Source organism: Trichoplax adhaerens, genomic scaffold (genome assembly GCF_000150275.1).
Source record: "Trichoplax adhaerens TRIADscaffold_2 genomic scaffold, whole genome shotgun sequence".
Classification (NCBI taxonomy): domain Eukaryota; kingdom Metazoa; phylum Placozoa; class Uniplacotomia; order Trichoplacea; family Trichoplacidae; genus Trichoplax; species Trichoplax adhaerens.
Window position 1 is genome coordinate 152,609 of NW_002060944.1, and position 16,388 is coordinate 168,996.

The 16,388-nt window shown below is 31.2% G+C and overlaps 2 protein-coding genes across 2 annotated transcripts; one reads left to right on the forward strand and one right to left on the reverse strand.

Annotated features, from left to right (window-relative positions):
• Positions 1-746: 746 nt before the first annotated feature.
• Positions 747-3,940, forward strand: TRIADDRAFT_52860 (uncharacterized protein; the record flags this gene model as incomplete). The annotated part of the gene is made up of 3 exons (XM_002109102.1): positions 747-2,586; positions 3,301-3,390; positions 3,609-3,940. 3 exons carry the CDS (start codon positions 747-749, stop codon positions 3,938-3,940), a joined length of 2,262 nt encoding a protein of 753 aa, XP_002109138.1.
• Positions 3,941-6,515: 2,575 nt separating this feature from the next.
• TRIADDRAFT_63597 (uncharacterized protein) lies at positions 6,516-12,726 on the reverse strand (the record flags this gene model as incomplete). The annotated part of the gene is made up of 7 exons (XM_002109676.1): positions 6,516-6,661; positions 6,800-6,859; positions 7,000-7,134; positions 7,435-7,537; positions 8,094-8,261; positions 9,390-9,637; positions 12,663-12,726. The coding sequence occupies 7 exons, from the start codon at positions 12,724-12,726 to the stop codon at positions 6,516-6,518; spliced, it is 924 nt and encodes a 307-aa protein (XP_002109712.1).
• Between the last annotated feature and the right edge of the window lie 3,662 nt (positions 12,727-16,388).

Below are 16,388 nucleotides of genomic sequence, written 5' to 3' on the forward strand. Positions count from 1 at the left end.
CTAAGAGAGATTATTTCCTGTTTTAGTTTTCGGTAACCTTCGTGCGACCCATTTGTAGCAGCGTCATAAATAATGATGTCGGAAAGTAAGGTCAACAAAAATGACTTTAAAGAATGTAAACATAAAGTTGACGTTCTACCAGTAGCGATTAAAACGATGATGTTTGTCAAGTTTTATCAGATTGAATAATCATTGGTGAGCAAAGATCAATTTTAAATAAATAAATCTTGATCACAAATGTTCAACAACTAAACGTATATTGAACATAATGCATAGATTTTACAGTGATGATATTCAGACAGCATAAAGATTGATTAATCGTGATATGAATAATTTCGCAAAAATTTTAATAATATGCAAGTTTATTACTTTAAAATTCGATCCACTGGTAAATTAAAAAATGAATTAAGCTGTAATAAAGAATCAAATTAAATAGCTCATAAAGCCAGGTATCTTATGTAATTTAATTAATTTATTTTCTTTTAATTTGGATTATAATTTCAATGCTAGTGAATAAAATTTATGCTCTGAAGGATTGCAATGGACAGTAAGCTGTCTAAATGACTTGATCAAAAGCTTCCGAGAAGAAACCAAATCATAGCGCTTTGTTTATTTTGAAATGCTTGGCTGTATGGTTTCCACTATACACTTTACTTCCTCAAGGGCATAACATCCATCTGCAGATAAGTTACCATCATCCAGAGCTCCTGTGTACGTATATATTGGATGTTTCTTGCGTTTAAAATATGGGCGGTCGATGCACAAAACTTACTCATGGCCAACGAGTAAGGTCTCTTTATAATCAGGGTCAGGATAGTCTTAAATCGCGAAATGTATCGGAAGCTCTAAACCATTATGAACTAGCTTTAGAACAAATTCAATCATCCTCTCGGATTACTCCTGAGTTCAATAAACTTCAATACAACATTTATCTTGATATTTGCTACATTTACATAAATAATGGAGATTTTTCTAAAGCTAATGATTGCTGTCAAGCAGCAGAAAAGCTGGCTGATAAACCGAGCAAATTGTCTGAAATTACTTGTTGTTTGGAGATGATAAGCCAACGCAAAATTGCGCATAATGATTGGAATGGGGCATTAAATGATTACCAAAAATTGTTGGAAATAAAGCTAAATTCGTTAAAGTGCAATGATGAAGATGTCGCTAGCTTATACGATAATATTGGAAAGATCTATTGCGTTCTACGCAAATTTGATGAGTCACTTACTATGTATGATAAGCTACAGAAGATTTACTCAGTAAGATCTGCAGATGAAAATTTTGATGTAGCTAGAGCGCTTTTGTGTCAAAACATAGGGATTGTTTATTATCATCAAGTCAAATACGAAAAGTCGCTCTCTATGCATAAAGAATCGCTTCAGATTTACTTACGAAGACATGATGAAAATGATCTTAAAGTTGCTACTTTTTATAATAACATTGGAGCTGTCTACTGTAGTAAAGGAAAATACAATGATTCACTTTCTGCATACGGAAAATCGCTCGAAATTTATTTGAAAGTAAAAGGTGATAATAATCTCCACGTTGCCAAGCTTTATAACAATATGGGATTTGTCTATTACTATCAAGGCAAATACGTAGATTCGCATTCGATGTACGAAAAGTCCTTAAACATTTTTAAAGCAAGAGTTGGTCTAAATCATCTTTATGTCGCTACGCTCCATAATGACTTTGGAGCGCTCTATTACGATCAAGGCAAATATATTAAATCATATAATATGTACGATAAGGCTCTTAAAAGTCTTATGAAGCTACACGGTGATCATGAACTTGATATCGCAGTCTCATATCAAGGTCTAGCTTCTGTCTCTAGTGATCTAGGCAAATGGAATGAGTCCTTTTCTATGTGCGAGAAGTCACTTAACATTTACTTAGAAAAACTTAGTGATAAGCATCCTAACCTTGCCAAAGTGTATATTATCCTGGGAAACATCTATCATGATCACGGTAATTATCTCCAAGCTCTTAATATGTATCAAAAGTCACTTCAGATTTATAGGCTTGTTTATGATTACGATCATCCTAATATTGCCACAGTCTACAAGAAAATTGCGACTATTTATTACCAGCAAGAGAAATATGATAATGCATTCTTTGAACTTACGGCAGCACTCAAAATTTACCAGCAAATGCTTGATAAGGATCATCCTCTTATTGCTGATTTGCATAACGAAATAGGTAGAATCTACGCTAAACAAGGAAAATTCGATGATGCTATATCTGTATGTCGAAAGTCCCTCCAGATAATATTAAATCAAATGGGTAAAAAGCATAAATATGCTGCTAAAACATTCGAATATTTAGCAATCGCTTACTATACCACCTCCCAATATGACAAAGCCTTACCAAAGTATGAAAAAGCTGTTAGTATTTTATTTGATCTATTTGGAGAAAATCATCCTGAAATTTCTAGATTATACAAGGACATCGCTAATTGTTATGAACAACTCCATCAAAATGATAATGCAACTGTTTGGCGTAACAAATCAGATCTAATTAGAAGTCAAACACAATCTGATAATATAGTGGATGAATGTCTTAGCCACTCAGCACCATCACACGGTATGACAATATTTTATTTGTATTAGTCGATAAGAAATTCTATACATAATTAGTTTAGACTTATAGCAAAATCACTTTCTTCAACTAATGCTTATCTTATTTTCATCAGATAATATGTTTTAGTATTTGCTAAAAATACGGCTATCTATAACATTATACATTCTTTCACAGATAAATGTATAGTTTATAATATTATCCAAGTCATTTATGTGCTGATAACTAATGTTTACGTAAATTGACTATAAACTTACAGGTATTTTGAAAAGTTTAGGTTTAATTTTGTCTAGTAGAGACTAGTTAAATTATTGTTCCTCCTAACGATAGGAAATCGTCAGTAGTTAGGGTGATACTGAGAATAGATGTCGGAGATGATAAACTTGACATTTAATGGGCACTTCTGTAGTTGTCTATAATCGTTTAGCAAGTTATCATTACAACTTTAAATTTGTAACAAGACTAAGTCTATACGATATTAATTTTCGGTTTCATTTTTTGTGGCACAAGCAAAAGTAGATTAATTTGTTGTCGGTTTGATATCTTCTTAGTGCTAGAACTTTAGTAATTTTTGAGAAATTACGTAGAATGGAGCTAGTATTAATTTGATAGGTATACTGTACCATATAAAATATAAATTGTGAAATACATAGATTAAGAAAGCTTTCAACTTTTAAATGAGTAAGTGTTGTTTCGCTGCGATTATTACCCGATTTATAGAAAATGTAATGTCTGATCAAAATTACAAAGATAATTTGCCTAAAGTAGAATATACAGAAGAAGAAAAAAAGTATATTGAAAAATTGAATGGTTTGTATTAAGGAAAAATGTGTTATTTAATACGTTAATATTTCTCTAGAAATTTAAGGATTATCCCTTTCATAGATAGATGGAATCCATAATGACATGTTTATTTAGAGCTTTATAATTAGTACAGCAGTTTTAGACATTTGCTAACATACAATAACACGTAGGTAGTGTAATAATGAAATTGAAACTTTACTTTTTTCCTATAATCTACCCTATAGAAAACTGTTACTTTGTGATCGCATCTTCCATTGGAAAAGAATGGCAAAGATTAGCTAAGGAACTGGGGCTGCCAGACGATGAAATTAAATCTCTTCAACAACAAGGCCGAAACAAAGGCGGTTATTCGACTCTGGCTGTGGACATGTTAAAATATTGGCAGAAGAGAAATTTAGCATCGAATGATCTAACGATGTTAATAGCTGGTCTTGATCATTTAGGCCAAAATAGCTTAATCGATAGTCTAAAGAAGATACTGATTCAAAATCAGTCGCACCAGTTCTTATCCAAATATATCAAAACAATTTTACAAAGTAAAAGATTGAAAATTTAAATTTATCGTCACTTACTCTTTAGCGGTATTTACCAATAAATTTCAAAGTGCGAAAATCGAGTGATAGATTTAGCTACTAAAATGGCAAGAAAATATTATTAGTCTATTCATTTTTTAACATCAATCATTCATATTTATTTTACAGAGTCATTTGGCTAGATAATTTTACCGATTATAACCTGATGTAATACAATTGTTAACTATTCTTTAATCAGGAGGGATATATCTTTTTACAAGGTAATTATCCATATTAAGATAGAACTTAAAAATAAGCCTTTAATACCAATTTTAAAAATAGTATAGTAATTATGAACTGCTAAATAAGGATCAAAGAGAGGAATTTCCAGCTTAAATAAAACAGAGGCTTCTATCTGTAGCTCTTAAATTAAATTTTTGTCTATTTACGGTATTAAAGTCAAATACATATAATTAATAAGATAAATCCACGGAATACTGTTTCTTTAATGGATAATCCATCTATTTTCGTGTACAAATATATTTACTTTAAGAAGTGATTTTTCATTCAATTGATAATTTACAATTTATTAAATATCCATCATCGCAAGGTGACTTGGCATGTTAAACCGATTAAATAGTATAAAATATTAGCAATTTCACGTACTTTAGTGATTTTTGAGCCATGTTAGGCTCTATATATACTTTTGTACCGGTAATGCTTACAGCCTCCTAAATTGTTACTTTAGAGATTAACAGCTGACATGTTAGCAATCCTAAATTTAGAATTAGACAGATCAAAATTAGTAATTGCCAACTAGTTTAAATAGATTGTATCTATCATCTCGAAGAAAATTACGATCGAAGGTACAATTTCTAAGTTTAGCTGAAATATCTTAGTAATACAAACTGACTGGCACTTCAAATTATATAAGTGTAGAATGGAAAATACTCTCTTACGGCTTGCTGAAAGCTAGGGCTACACCAAGTTCGTAACAGTACTATAGCTATTAGGCATCGTTGACTAAATGCTAATAAAGTATACCATTAGAACTGCTAGGCATAACTTTTATTTCATGCCAGATATCACCAATCAGATTTATAATAACTTGTCAGATCTGTTCTAACAGCAAAGAAGCTAGTATACATAAGGCACTATATATCGTAGATTCTATGTATTCTTTTCTTTGTTATGATTTTCGATATCAGTTTTACAGATAATTTCATAATTTTCCTTACACTAGAATCATAAGAAATTATTTCTCCTTCTTTTTTAGTTTATGGTCTGTTTCAATATTGTCGAAGTACAAGGCTTACATTTTCCCAATCTGATGTACTAGCTTATAACATTTTATGGTATTCGAACTGTATTTTTGTCTACCTGGTTCCTTGGTCGACCTAAGCATATTAAATAGCCAATTAAGAATTTTGATAATCATTTCTTGGCAACCTTTCGATCCTACGGAGTGCAACGTCGCCTTTATCATGTAACTTTATGTTCCAGAGCTTGATGTTGCTCAAATTTATTGCAATTTGATACGCAAGATACTAAATTACATATAGAAATTTTTGAATGTGCAGTTAGTGAACATTGCACGTTTTATACGAAAAAGTAAAGTACACTACGAAACTACTTTAAAATATGGGCGATAATGTTCGGCTATACCGGTTGTATATACAAGTGTCATATAGATATTTCTATGTGAAGTAATAGGTTCCTACATTTTGTGAAGAAATGCCCGGCTACGCCAGGTTTACTTTGTCCAGTAATTTCATAAAGTAAGGTAAAATTATATAAGATTTCTGCAAGTTCATATTTGAGTCGTTTCTGGGATATGCTTCTATGGAAATTTGCAGCTATTAGAATGTGTTTTGGTTACTTTTGATTAAAACTGTAATACGGCTAATTCATTATTGCTCATGATCAAGGACATCGGGACTTTACGTCCCGACATATAGAATATCAATTGAGAGTATATAGGTTCCGAATCGACTTAGTTGGATGTTGGTACGAAATGGCCAAATAAAGGCGTTTTTCATGAGAAAGCGAGATAGAAAATTAGTTAGTTGAATCGGCTAGTAAAATAAAGATAGTGCTCTAGTTATCTTTCATCAGAAAGTACCGCATCAGTAAAATATTAGATCCATTCTTATCAATGCTATAGGGTTGTTTCCAGAGAAGAATTTAAGAAGCACACTATATAAATACATATGACTGATTTATTATTTTAAAAAAAATCGGTCACTTATAAATTAGTGCCAATATAATAGCCTTAATTTCAAAGTAATAATTGCTGTCAATTAGATTTAAATTACTTACCTACATTTATGATAGTTGCAGAATCTATAAAATGATATTATTATGCAAATATCTGCTAAGAACTGATATACCTCAAATGGTAACAGAAGGAATTGGCCATTCCTGAATCTACTGTACCTATGTATTATACAGTTGAAATGGTAAATTTTACGACTCTAATTATTGCTTGTAGGGGGACAGAAAATAAATCTTACGTCTTTGAGCTGATATTAAATGGTTAAAATTACTTTGCTCGTAACTAAATTCTACTTAATGGTCTTCAGTGACTAGTAATTATTATAAAATGGACTTCTATCCCGGTTACATCGTTACGTTTTCTTTTTCTTTTTCTTCTGTTAATGGATAGCCATTATTCCTTTTAGACCTCTTGAAATGCAGTAAAACACCGACAATAAAGACTACTACGATGGCAACAGCTGATGTCACGATTGCTGCAATCGCGCCTCCTAAAAATATCATAAAGGAACAAAATAAGTTTACTTCTAGCATTTTTAAGGCCACTATTTTGGCATTTAAAATCGGTGCTTATTAATAAATCATCTCACTTCCATATTACATATTAAATTTAGATGATGAAAATTTACCTGTTAGCCCTCCACTTCCAATCGCTTGCTTGGTAGATGTTCCTTGCATAGTTGACATGCCTTAATTAATTTAAAAGCCGAAAAGGAGTGAAGAAAATCGTATATTATACTTAGTTCAAAAGAAAATGTGTTATAACGCTCGATGCAGCTACATAAAATATCTTGCACTTAAGATTTCTCAATTAAGCGATAAATTATACCAGAGTATGGGCTGCTACTACCATGTCCTGATGTCGATGATGTTGTTGCAACTTCGTCTAAATTGAAATGTGATGGTAAATGGTAACTTAATTCTTGTTCACAATCAGCATGGTTAGCTGTTGTAAGTTTCGATACTGTTCATGCATCGATTATTTTAAAGCTATAGCCATCAATGGCTGATTGATAATAAATGAATTTTAAACTATTCACTGAGCTATTTAAAAAGCTTTTTTATTTACAATCTACGGTATTAAATTGCGAACTGGAAAGTGATTTAATAGCTTGTATTTCTAAATATTTAGACGTGTTAAACCTATTTATTCATAGGAATAAGTAATCTATTTTACCTTTATCAATGCTAGCTAACGGTGCATACATGATAATGCTGTAAAGGATTGACTAATATTGTATTTATAATGTCAGCTTTGCAATACCTCCACATACGGCAGTGTTAACCCTAATAACTTGATTATTGACCAGGTTGAATGATTGCAAAGGTATTGGGAATAATAAATTAAATTTTGGTACGATACCAGCCTGGAATATTATGTAAATAAATGAATACATTAAGAAAATAACATTTTAAAGGAAGGTGTGAATTTGCCTGTTCTAGCATTAAAATTTTAATACATGACGCAGATCTATACTTTAGTAACATCCTTGTAAATAAGATTTTTATCTAACTTGAAGTTGAACTGTTCTTAATGAAATTAATGACTTGGACAACTAATTTTCAGGCTTTTGATGTACATAGGTAGTATACTTACTAGGATAGGAGTAGAAAGTAAGAAAAACTGTAAGACTACTATAACATATTTATGAAATCAGGAAGTATGCAGCCAAACGGTTTACTTATCTTTGTCACTGCGCATTTTTATATTTCACTGCTAATTTTTAGATATGATAGTCTAAGAGACCAACAATATGTTACCATTTCTAGGGCTTAATGTATTGTAAACTGCAGCTATTTTAGTTATGAATAGTGTCATTTAGCTAGTAATACTGCGAATGAATCACCAATTTTATATTTTCTTAGGTGCTGGAACGAATTGACGGCAAATTATCTTATATTGGTTATTAATTAATTACGTACCGTAACCGTCACTTTTCCGGGAGAGCGAACCATATTAATTTTACCATACAATTTTACAGGAACAGTGATATTAGTGTTTGGCACGTTAAAGGTAAATTGAGTGAGATAAAACTCCTCTGCATGGCGTATCTTCTGACTGAATGTAATGTTTTCAGATGGATAATTTGCCTATAAAGGAATTAGCAAATGATAGATCAAATTATGAATCTTGGCTAGAAATAGTTTTAAGCCTTAATTCCAAGTAATAATTTTAGAATACACCATATATAAAAGAGATGGTTGTAGTATGATTAATACGAATAGCAGAGGATACTAAAACGACGTTTGCCTGTTGAAATAGCAAGAGAATGAGTGAATTGCTCATTAACAATTTTAATGGTTTACTGCCCGACGCTTTATAATAATTCAGCTAAGTTTATATGATTCAAAGATCTTTTTGATCGCTAAGATGCACTCACTTTTAAACTGTCCATAAAAGCAGGTTTTAAATTATTTTGTTATAGAATTCTTACTGTATAACTTTTCAAGCTCATATTTCTAAGTACGTCTAAGTAATCTATTAGCAATCACTGCTCTGGAATCAAATACTGGAAGAAAGGCATGACCTAATTAAAAATTATTTCTATAGAATAGTATCTTCTTTAAAATTTTTTATGAAATGCCGCCCAAAATTTAATTGCATTATCTACAACAATAATATCCGCCCTAAAATTATTTATCGACACTATTATTACATTGTATCACCTTCTAAAGTAGCTACATAGCTGCAGTACGCGCATTTAATTATTTTATCTAACAGTTCTAACTCATTCAGGTATTTTTTTGAAATAGTAATTATTACTGGAAGTTTCCTTGTTTGATGTAATATAAAATTGACGAGATGATAGCTTCTACGAAACTCTGAGCATATCTCTGAAGATCATAGCCATAAATGGATAAGAATACTATCACACAGAATCGCTGTTTCATACGAAATATTGATTACTAAAAGCCCACAATCGAGATATTATTCATTAAGCGAATACATTCGCGAGTTTTAGTACTTCATCTTTCACGCACTATTGAATTGGTTGGAAGACGCTCTCCTACTATCTTGACAGCATATTTGTAGAGCGATACATAATATGTAGTAGAGAAGGAACATGCTATCTTATCCTAACGATAATAATGGATTACTTACAGGATTACTAGCTGAAAAATATTTTACAATAATGTAAGATCAGTTAAAATATCGTTAGTAGCTTGATAAGGAATATGCCAATCTAAAAATCATCGAAAATCATCTACACAATTTACCGAAATGTAGGCCGTTATTGGCTTTGCGCAGTAACTCATATCGAAAGAGAATTGAATTTGTCTGCCATAAACTTTTCCGCTACAGTTAAATCCAGTACAATTAGAAAATTCATAGCATTTTAGAGTGTTAGGTTTTGTCGGATCAAGTCCTGGAATTGGTATTAAGGACAAGGGTATCCGATCAAAGTTTTGCTTTAGATTATTGATGAGATCTGAAAGGCTCTGGCATTCAGGATTATTAGTAGGCGCTATATAAAAGAAAACGAAACATGTTCATTTTAAATTTTATGTATAGAATTTCACTAAATTTAAGAAAAATTTCAAAAAAATGAATGCAATACTAAGAGGATATCGCAGCTTTGGGTAATTGTTGCACAGCGTATAGCTACTTTCGTTTCTTACTAATCTAAGCGATATAGTAAACTAAAAATCAGCTGCTGCGTGTTTGTCAATTTATCAGTATGTATTCATTAGTCACCGTTGAAATAAATCATCTATTATGGGGCACCTAATGAACTCTGCATACTATATATTTAAGTAAACTGCAACAGGTTACATATTCACTATAAAAATACTAGAATGAGAGAACCTCCTGTACTTCTTGCTTGAAGTACACAGTAGATTATTTAAAGATTTCAAGTGCTTTAATGTAATTAATGGCAGATGCGAATATCGAACCATTGTTTCTTAGAATCAGAAAAGAACTAATTGTTATTTCATGCTACGAGTAAATCAGTATTTCCAATGTAGCTATTATTAAATTTTAATTTTATCCATAATACTTTATTATAATATACTTAAATTATTTAAATTATTGCAAAAGACTTCAACATATCCAATGAACTCATTTTATTAAGCAAAGGTTTATAAATGGAAAAAAATTCGAGTATCGAAGAGCACGCACAAGTATTTAGACTGAGATAAAGTTGAAGAACGAATTAAAGTGCCGTCTGCTTCACGTAAGTCCAACAATAAAAATGATTAAAAAAGTAGTTAAAAATCCGCCATATTTGCCAAGATCTATAGATGCATTGCATTATTACCAGGTTTAAGGTAGAAAAATGTCGGAACTGAGTAAAACATGGAAACTGGACGGTGAAGTAGATCGCTTCATAAGTTAAAGTTTACACCATCTGGCATTGGAACTGCATCATTTTCAAATTGTTAATTGTAAAATAAGAAAGTGGAAAACATATAGTGGATGATAGAGATGGGCTATTACTGCTAGGGTTCATTGAAAGAGTACTAGAATTTAATGTTAGGATACGTGATAAAGGATTTATGTTTACAATAATCCGTTATAATCATAATTACCCTGTAGCATGATATAACAGGAGAAATTAGGAATCTCGTTTTGATTAATATCATGATAGGTTTGTTGTACTTTAGTTATGTATTGGCAAATTAACTTCATAAATGAAGTATTCCGATTAGTTCTCCTAGAAATACGACTTCGAATCAGTATGAACTAAATTGATTTTATTTCTATCTTAAAACTTTCTTCCAAGCATAAAATTCTGACGACAATTCTAACTGACTACCTTTCTTAGCCTAATAACTAACTTCGGTAGCTGTAGATGTGTAGAGATTTATATAATTTTCTATAGCTTATGCCAACCAGAGTTAAGTTCATTCGATTCGGTAAGCAAAACATAAAAACTTAGACGGAATTAACTTGCTACTCTTATGCGTCTGTGCAAGCGCTCTAACATTCATCAACACTGCATTTGAAGTAAAAATCAAGTCTAATTTGCCTTGAAGATTATGTGCAGTAATTTTATTAGTTTTATCTGCAAGAACATGATTTCTCACTCTATAACTCTGTAATGTAACTTAGTATTGTGATTGTAGACTGTTAGCCATGTGTAGTATAATGTACGGTAGATATTTATCCTAAGAGATATTTGGTAGCTGTAACTATAGACTGTAGTGGTAGAGACTCTATGCTAGAGTACAGATGACCATATACAGTAAGCTGTTGAGTTACTAATATGGCTATAGGTAGAAATAGAACTGTAAATCATATATTAGGATATGGTTAATTCATTGTACTTTGGCTGGTGTGAATAATGTCTACGTAAGTACTGTAGTCGTATCCATATTGGATTAATGATGGTCCGCAGTAGAATAGTCTTACTAAGAATAATTTAACTATGTGTAAAATAAGGTAAAAGGTTGCCATGCGGATTGTAGCTGCGAATGCTACGAAAAGTATAAAAGCATGCAACTTTAGATTATTCTGTTAGTTCGTTGTAGAAGTCTTTAGAAGTAGTATTCGGCTAGAGTAGAGCTGTGTAGTTAATCTTTGTATAAGATTCAATAAAGCCCTTATTTTTCTAAAATTTGGAATTTCGTGATTGGTATATATCACAAACTCTAATTTAGCGGCAGCGGAGCCAGCCGTAACAGAATAGATTTACATTCGATTATAATAATAATCACTCGTTATTACAATTGTACCAGCACGTACGAGGCATCATAAATATTTTGATTATGGACTTTAACGGCTGTTCTTAAAATATGATAAAATGGTCATTGCTACGATACTACAGCTATTAGTGTTTGACTTTATTTACTACTGAAACATATTAGAATGTGTCCATGTACAAATAATTTACACTCGTCTTATGAACTTTCGTAGATCAAGTACATAATATAAACTCTATTACATAGTTTTGAAAATTTTCTTGGATTTCAGGATTTTTCTATTGTAATACTTCATACTTTTTTGAGGAGCGGAAGTAATTAAGTGGAGTATACTTAAGCGTTCTGCTATTCTACTATACAACTTATTTAATTGTTAAAAGAAAAAATATTCATTCTAGAGTATGTCACAGTTATAGTCCACGAAATCTTAGCTATATAATATTATACTATTAAGAATCTATTTCATCGACGACTGTACACCATAAATACTATCTGCAATCCTATTCTAAATGAATAAAATTAGACTAATAGAGTACTATAGAATGGCACTTTATCCAACTATGGCACGTAATAGTAATTTTCTTAGATAATTTAGCCCATTTAAGCAGGTAAAATAAAATAGTAATATTACACTACATTAAATGTTTTATTTCTCAACAAATATGGTGCATCTCAAACAATTTTTAATTAAAAAGAACAGACCAAAAGAAGATGACAATTATCAGACGTGTACGAAAGCTTTCTTTTTATATCCACTTAAATCTCTTTCAAATTTAAACGACTATTCAGAAGATTATAATAAAATCAAAGTTGAAGTTTGTGAACACTGTAGTGATATGTACTTACTTGCACATTGTCCAGATGATACATAAAACGCACAAAGTATGAAAATTAGCGCGTATAACTTCATCTTGTCTTAAATAGATTACCCAAACGAATATTTTGTCAGCAAGTGATATATAGTAGAAAAATATGTTTCACCGCGTCCAGCTGATGATTGTGAATCGGCTGTGGTTATAGATGGTGATCGGCTCTGTCTGTGTTCAAATCTCACTACGAGTGATGATTTTATACTATTGGCTATGTAGGTCTCCTATGTCGGTAAAAAGGATAAGATCGCAGCTCGTGTTTTCTGTGTCTTGAAAAGGGTAAAATTTATGACGTCAAAGTTATCATAGGAATGTCAATCTTAAATCGCCAAAGCTATTTCCTGTATTAACCTTGCAGTACGCATTTGTATTAATAAAAGCCCTGTAAATCAACCATTTGTCAGTTATTTTAGCCGTTTCATAACTATAAATGAATTTTATATTCTAGGTCGTTTAATGTTGACATTGGTGAGTTCATTAATATTAAAATTTCTTTTGAAATTCTATTTTTGATCTATTTGTTTTGTAATACAGTTAAGAGGAAAATTTTCACAACACTTTCATTAAATGCCATTATTTCTTGGCTAAGCTGATAAGCTACGTCACTTTTCATAGGCCTTACTTACCTACAGATGATATTTTGCGAAATAATCACCTCTCCAATACACTCGAAATTAGTCTAGAGACTAGTCATTCGAGTTGGGAGCAAAAATGTGCACTATGTTATGTTCCATTCATAATTAAATCTTAAACTAAATATCTAATCAAGAATGAGTCTACTTGCGATTAGTAACTATAACCTTAAATTGATAATCGTACTTGATTATTTATAGTCTGCGGTGATACTCAAGTGAAACCAAATTTTGTTTATTTCCTACAGCATATAGTAGACGTAAATTACATTAATTGCTAGTGCCACCGCTGTCATATACCTGAATCATTTATTTAATGTATTAGCAAGCGTTTGCACTAAAATTACTTATGCATCAAATACGGATTAATATGCAAACTGATCATGATTAGTGTAGATTTATAAAGAATTAAGCTCAATATTTGAGTAATGGGCAGTCGTATATCGAAAACTCCCAACTGTAAAAACAATAAATCGACTTAAAGTTAAAAGTTATGTTTCATTGGATGACTATATTTACATTTCGATCTTTTCATTATTAAATTGAATTAATAAGGTTGCTGTTTAGTTTTATTGCAAGTTCTTACTCAAATTATTTCACTTACAGCTATCTAATATGGTTTCTGATTCTAGATTAAGTGATTTGCATAAAATTTTAGGTTATTGTACCCTTGCTAATGAACGGATAGTACGTAGTGGTAATCTTAATAACGTTGATGTCGGAATTCTCTTACATAGTGAATTACGTTACACAAGTAATCGCTTAATTAATCGAATGCGATAGTGTTAGAATAGGTAAATTTACGAGTAGAACTGTAGTGTAAGTGGTAGTAACACTGATTAATATTGCCTGTGGTGTGCAGTAGAAATTAGAGTTATTAGAATAGCTTAGAGTAAACCCGATATCTCATTTCCCTGAATTAAAATTAATCCTTGTAGCTTGCCGTCGTGTTTCATGGTGTATTATAAGAATGAGCAATCTGGACATGATAATCTTTCAGCATTGCTAAGCGAATACTCGAATATCTTTCAAATATCAATAACGTTACGTCATCTTTATACACTTTGTGCTAGATGCTTTCGATAGCAGTATCAGAAGTAGCTACTTCCAAATAATTATCCCCCAGTAATTTTGATCTAAGAAATGAAACATTTTGGCGCATACATATAACTGCATCACATTTAGGCTGATCTCGATAGATAGCGCTAACATCATTGTATATGGTTGCAACGTTGAACTGATGGTTATTAACAGTCTTAATCTAAATGTTACGGCATCTGGGAAACGTGAATAAGGCCTCTTCGCATCTAAATTGAAAACGGTAAACTTTCGCTAAATAGCTATACAAATCACCCTATTGCTTTATTCTTTTATAAAAATTTTAAAATTTATGATGATTTTAAGCTTAAATTTTCGTTACGTGAGTGAATATCATCTTATTTTGATTAGTAACACTATGCATTTCCGATCTGAAGGTAAAAATTTGCAGTACACAAACTAATTATAATTATCGGCACCTACCTTTACCATGCGATGAATTTCAGATCTCTCATACATCACCATAGCTTTGTTGTTTGTGGATTAGCAATAATGCACCATTACAATTCTTTTTTTGGGTTTTAGGATAGTACTACGCTTGTATTGTAAACGAGTAAAGCTTAAATATAATAAGAATTCTATTACTATACTATTACTATTATTACTATTACTAGTAAAGTTCCCGTTCATATGAACGGGTATATATTCTACATAAAGCAAAACATTGAAAGAAAATTCACAGCCAGATTATTTCTTACTACTTTATATATGCTTCTTCTAGGAGCTACACTGCTAGATCAAGTCCGTAGAATTAATACATTATTCATATAAACTATTTATGTTAAGAATCATCTGAAACATATGTATTGCACATGTGCATTCTGTTCGTGTGTATAGTGATGAGATATTAAGGGGTATATTTTTGATCAACAGCTTAATAATATTATTACTTTATATCCTTGAACATATGAGCCGGTTCTAATACGCTTTATTACGTAGTGTTGAAACATTAGATAATAGAGTAACGTGAAATTTATTATGAAGCGAATTCTCGTAAACTTTAAATTTCGACATCCAATATTTTTAAGATTGCAATACGAAGATTGAATTTTATAGCATTTCTTAGCATTAACTTCACTCCAAATTCTAAATATTATTGTTAGAATATAAGATTATTATTATCTTTGACATCATCACATCACTGAGTACATTTATTCCAAATGAAAGTATTACTTTTAAGAGAATAACAAGTGCCAAATTTTATCGCTATACAGTATCAGATTTTATGCCATCGCCATATAAATTTCCAGTATTTGTAATTATGATTGGTAGATCCTATCTCTAATCGGATATTGATATATAAGCATAAAAGTGTAATTGAGATTTACAGTTAGTCATTCATATTTATTGTAATTTATGCACCAATGATTGTTCTTTTAATTTGGTGCCCATCGATATTATCAATAATTTTATTTATACTGCTGATAATTAATTTATATTCTGTTTTATAGAACTAATTGTTAGAATATTAAATCGTACTGATAATTTTAAAGTGGGCTTCTCCGCTGAGTTAAGCAGATCCCTAGCCTTGTAGCTAGTAAATTAGACGACAGTATTGATAATTTAGAATAAATGGTGTTCTTCCCATAATTAAATAGCGTAGTTCGCGTGTACTTTTTTACGTTTACGTTAACTTATCAGAATCCCGCTCTTACATACGGATTAAAATCTCGTTTGGTAAGAAAATATAATTACATGAGAATTTCTCTTCGATTACTATTATTACTGTACCGCTACGTTGGTACTAATATCTAGAAATAATCTAGAGTAGAGTTATTAGGCAATCTATTGTACTATCAAGGAACTGCCCTTCCTGTGAGGGTATCTTGCTAACTACGGTAAAACTGTTAAGACACAATATTGATTGAAGGTTCGACATACTGTAAACTGAATCAATATAACAGTTAATCAAGATGGCGACAGATCAGTCATGCTAAGGAAAGTAGGCATAATTCAACGTATGATTGCTTCTA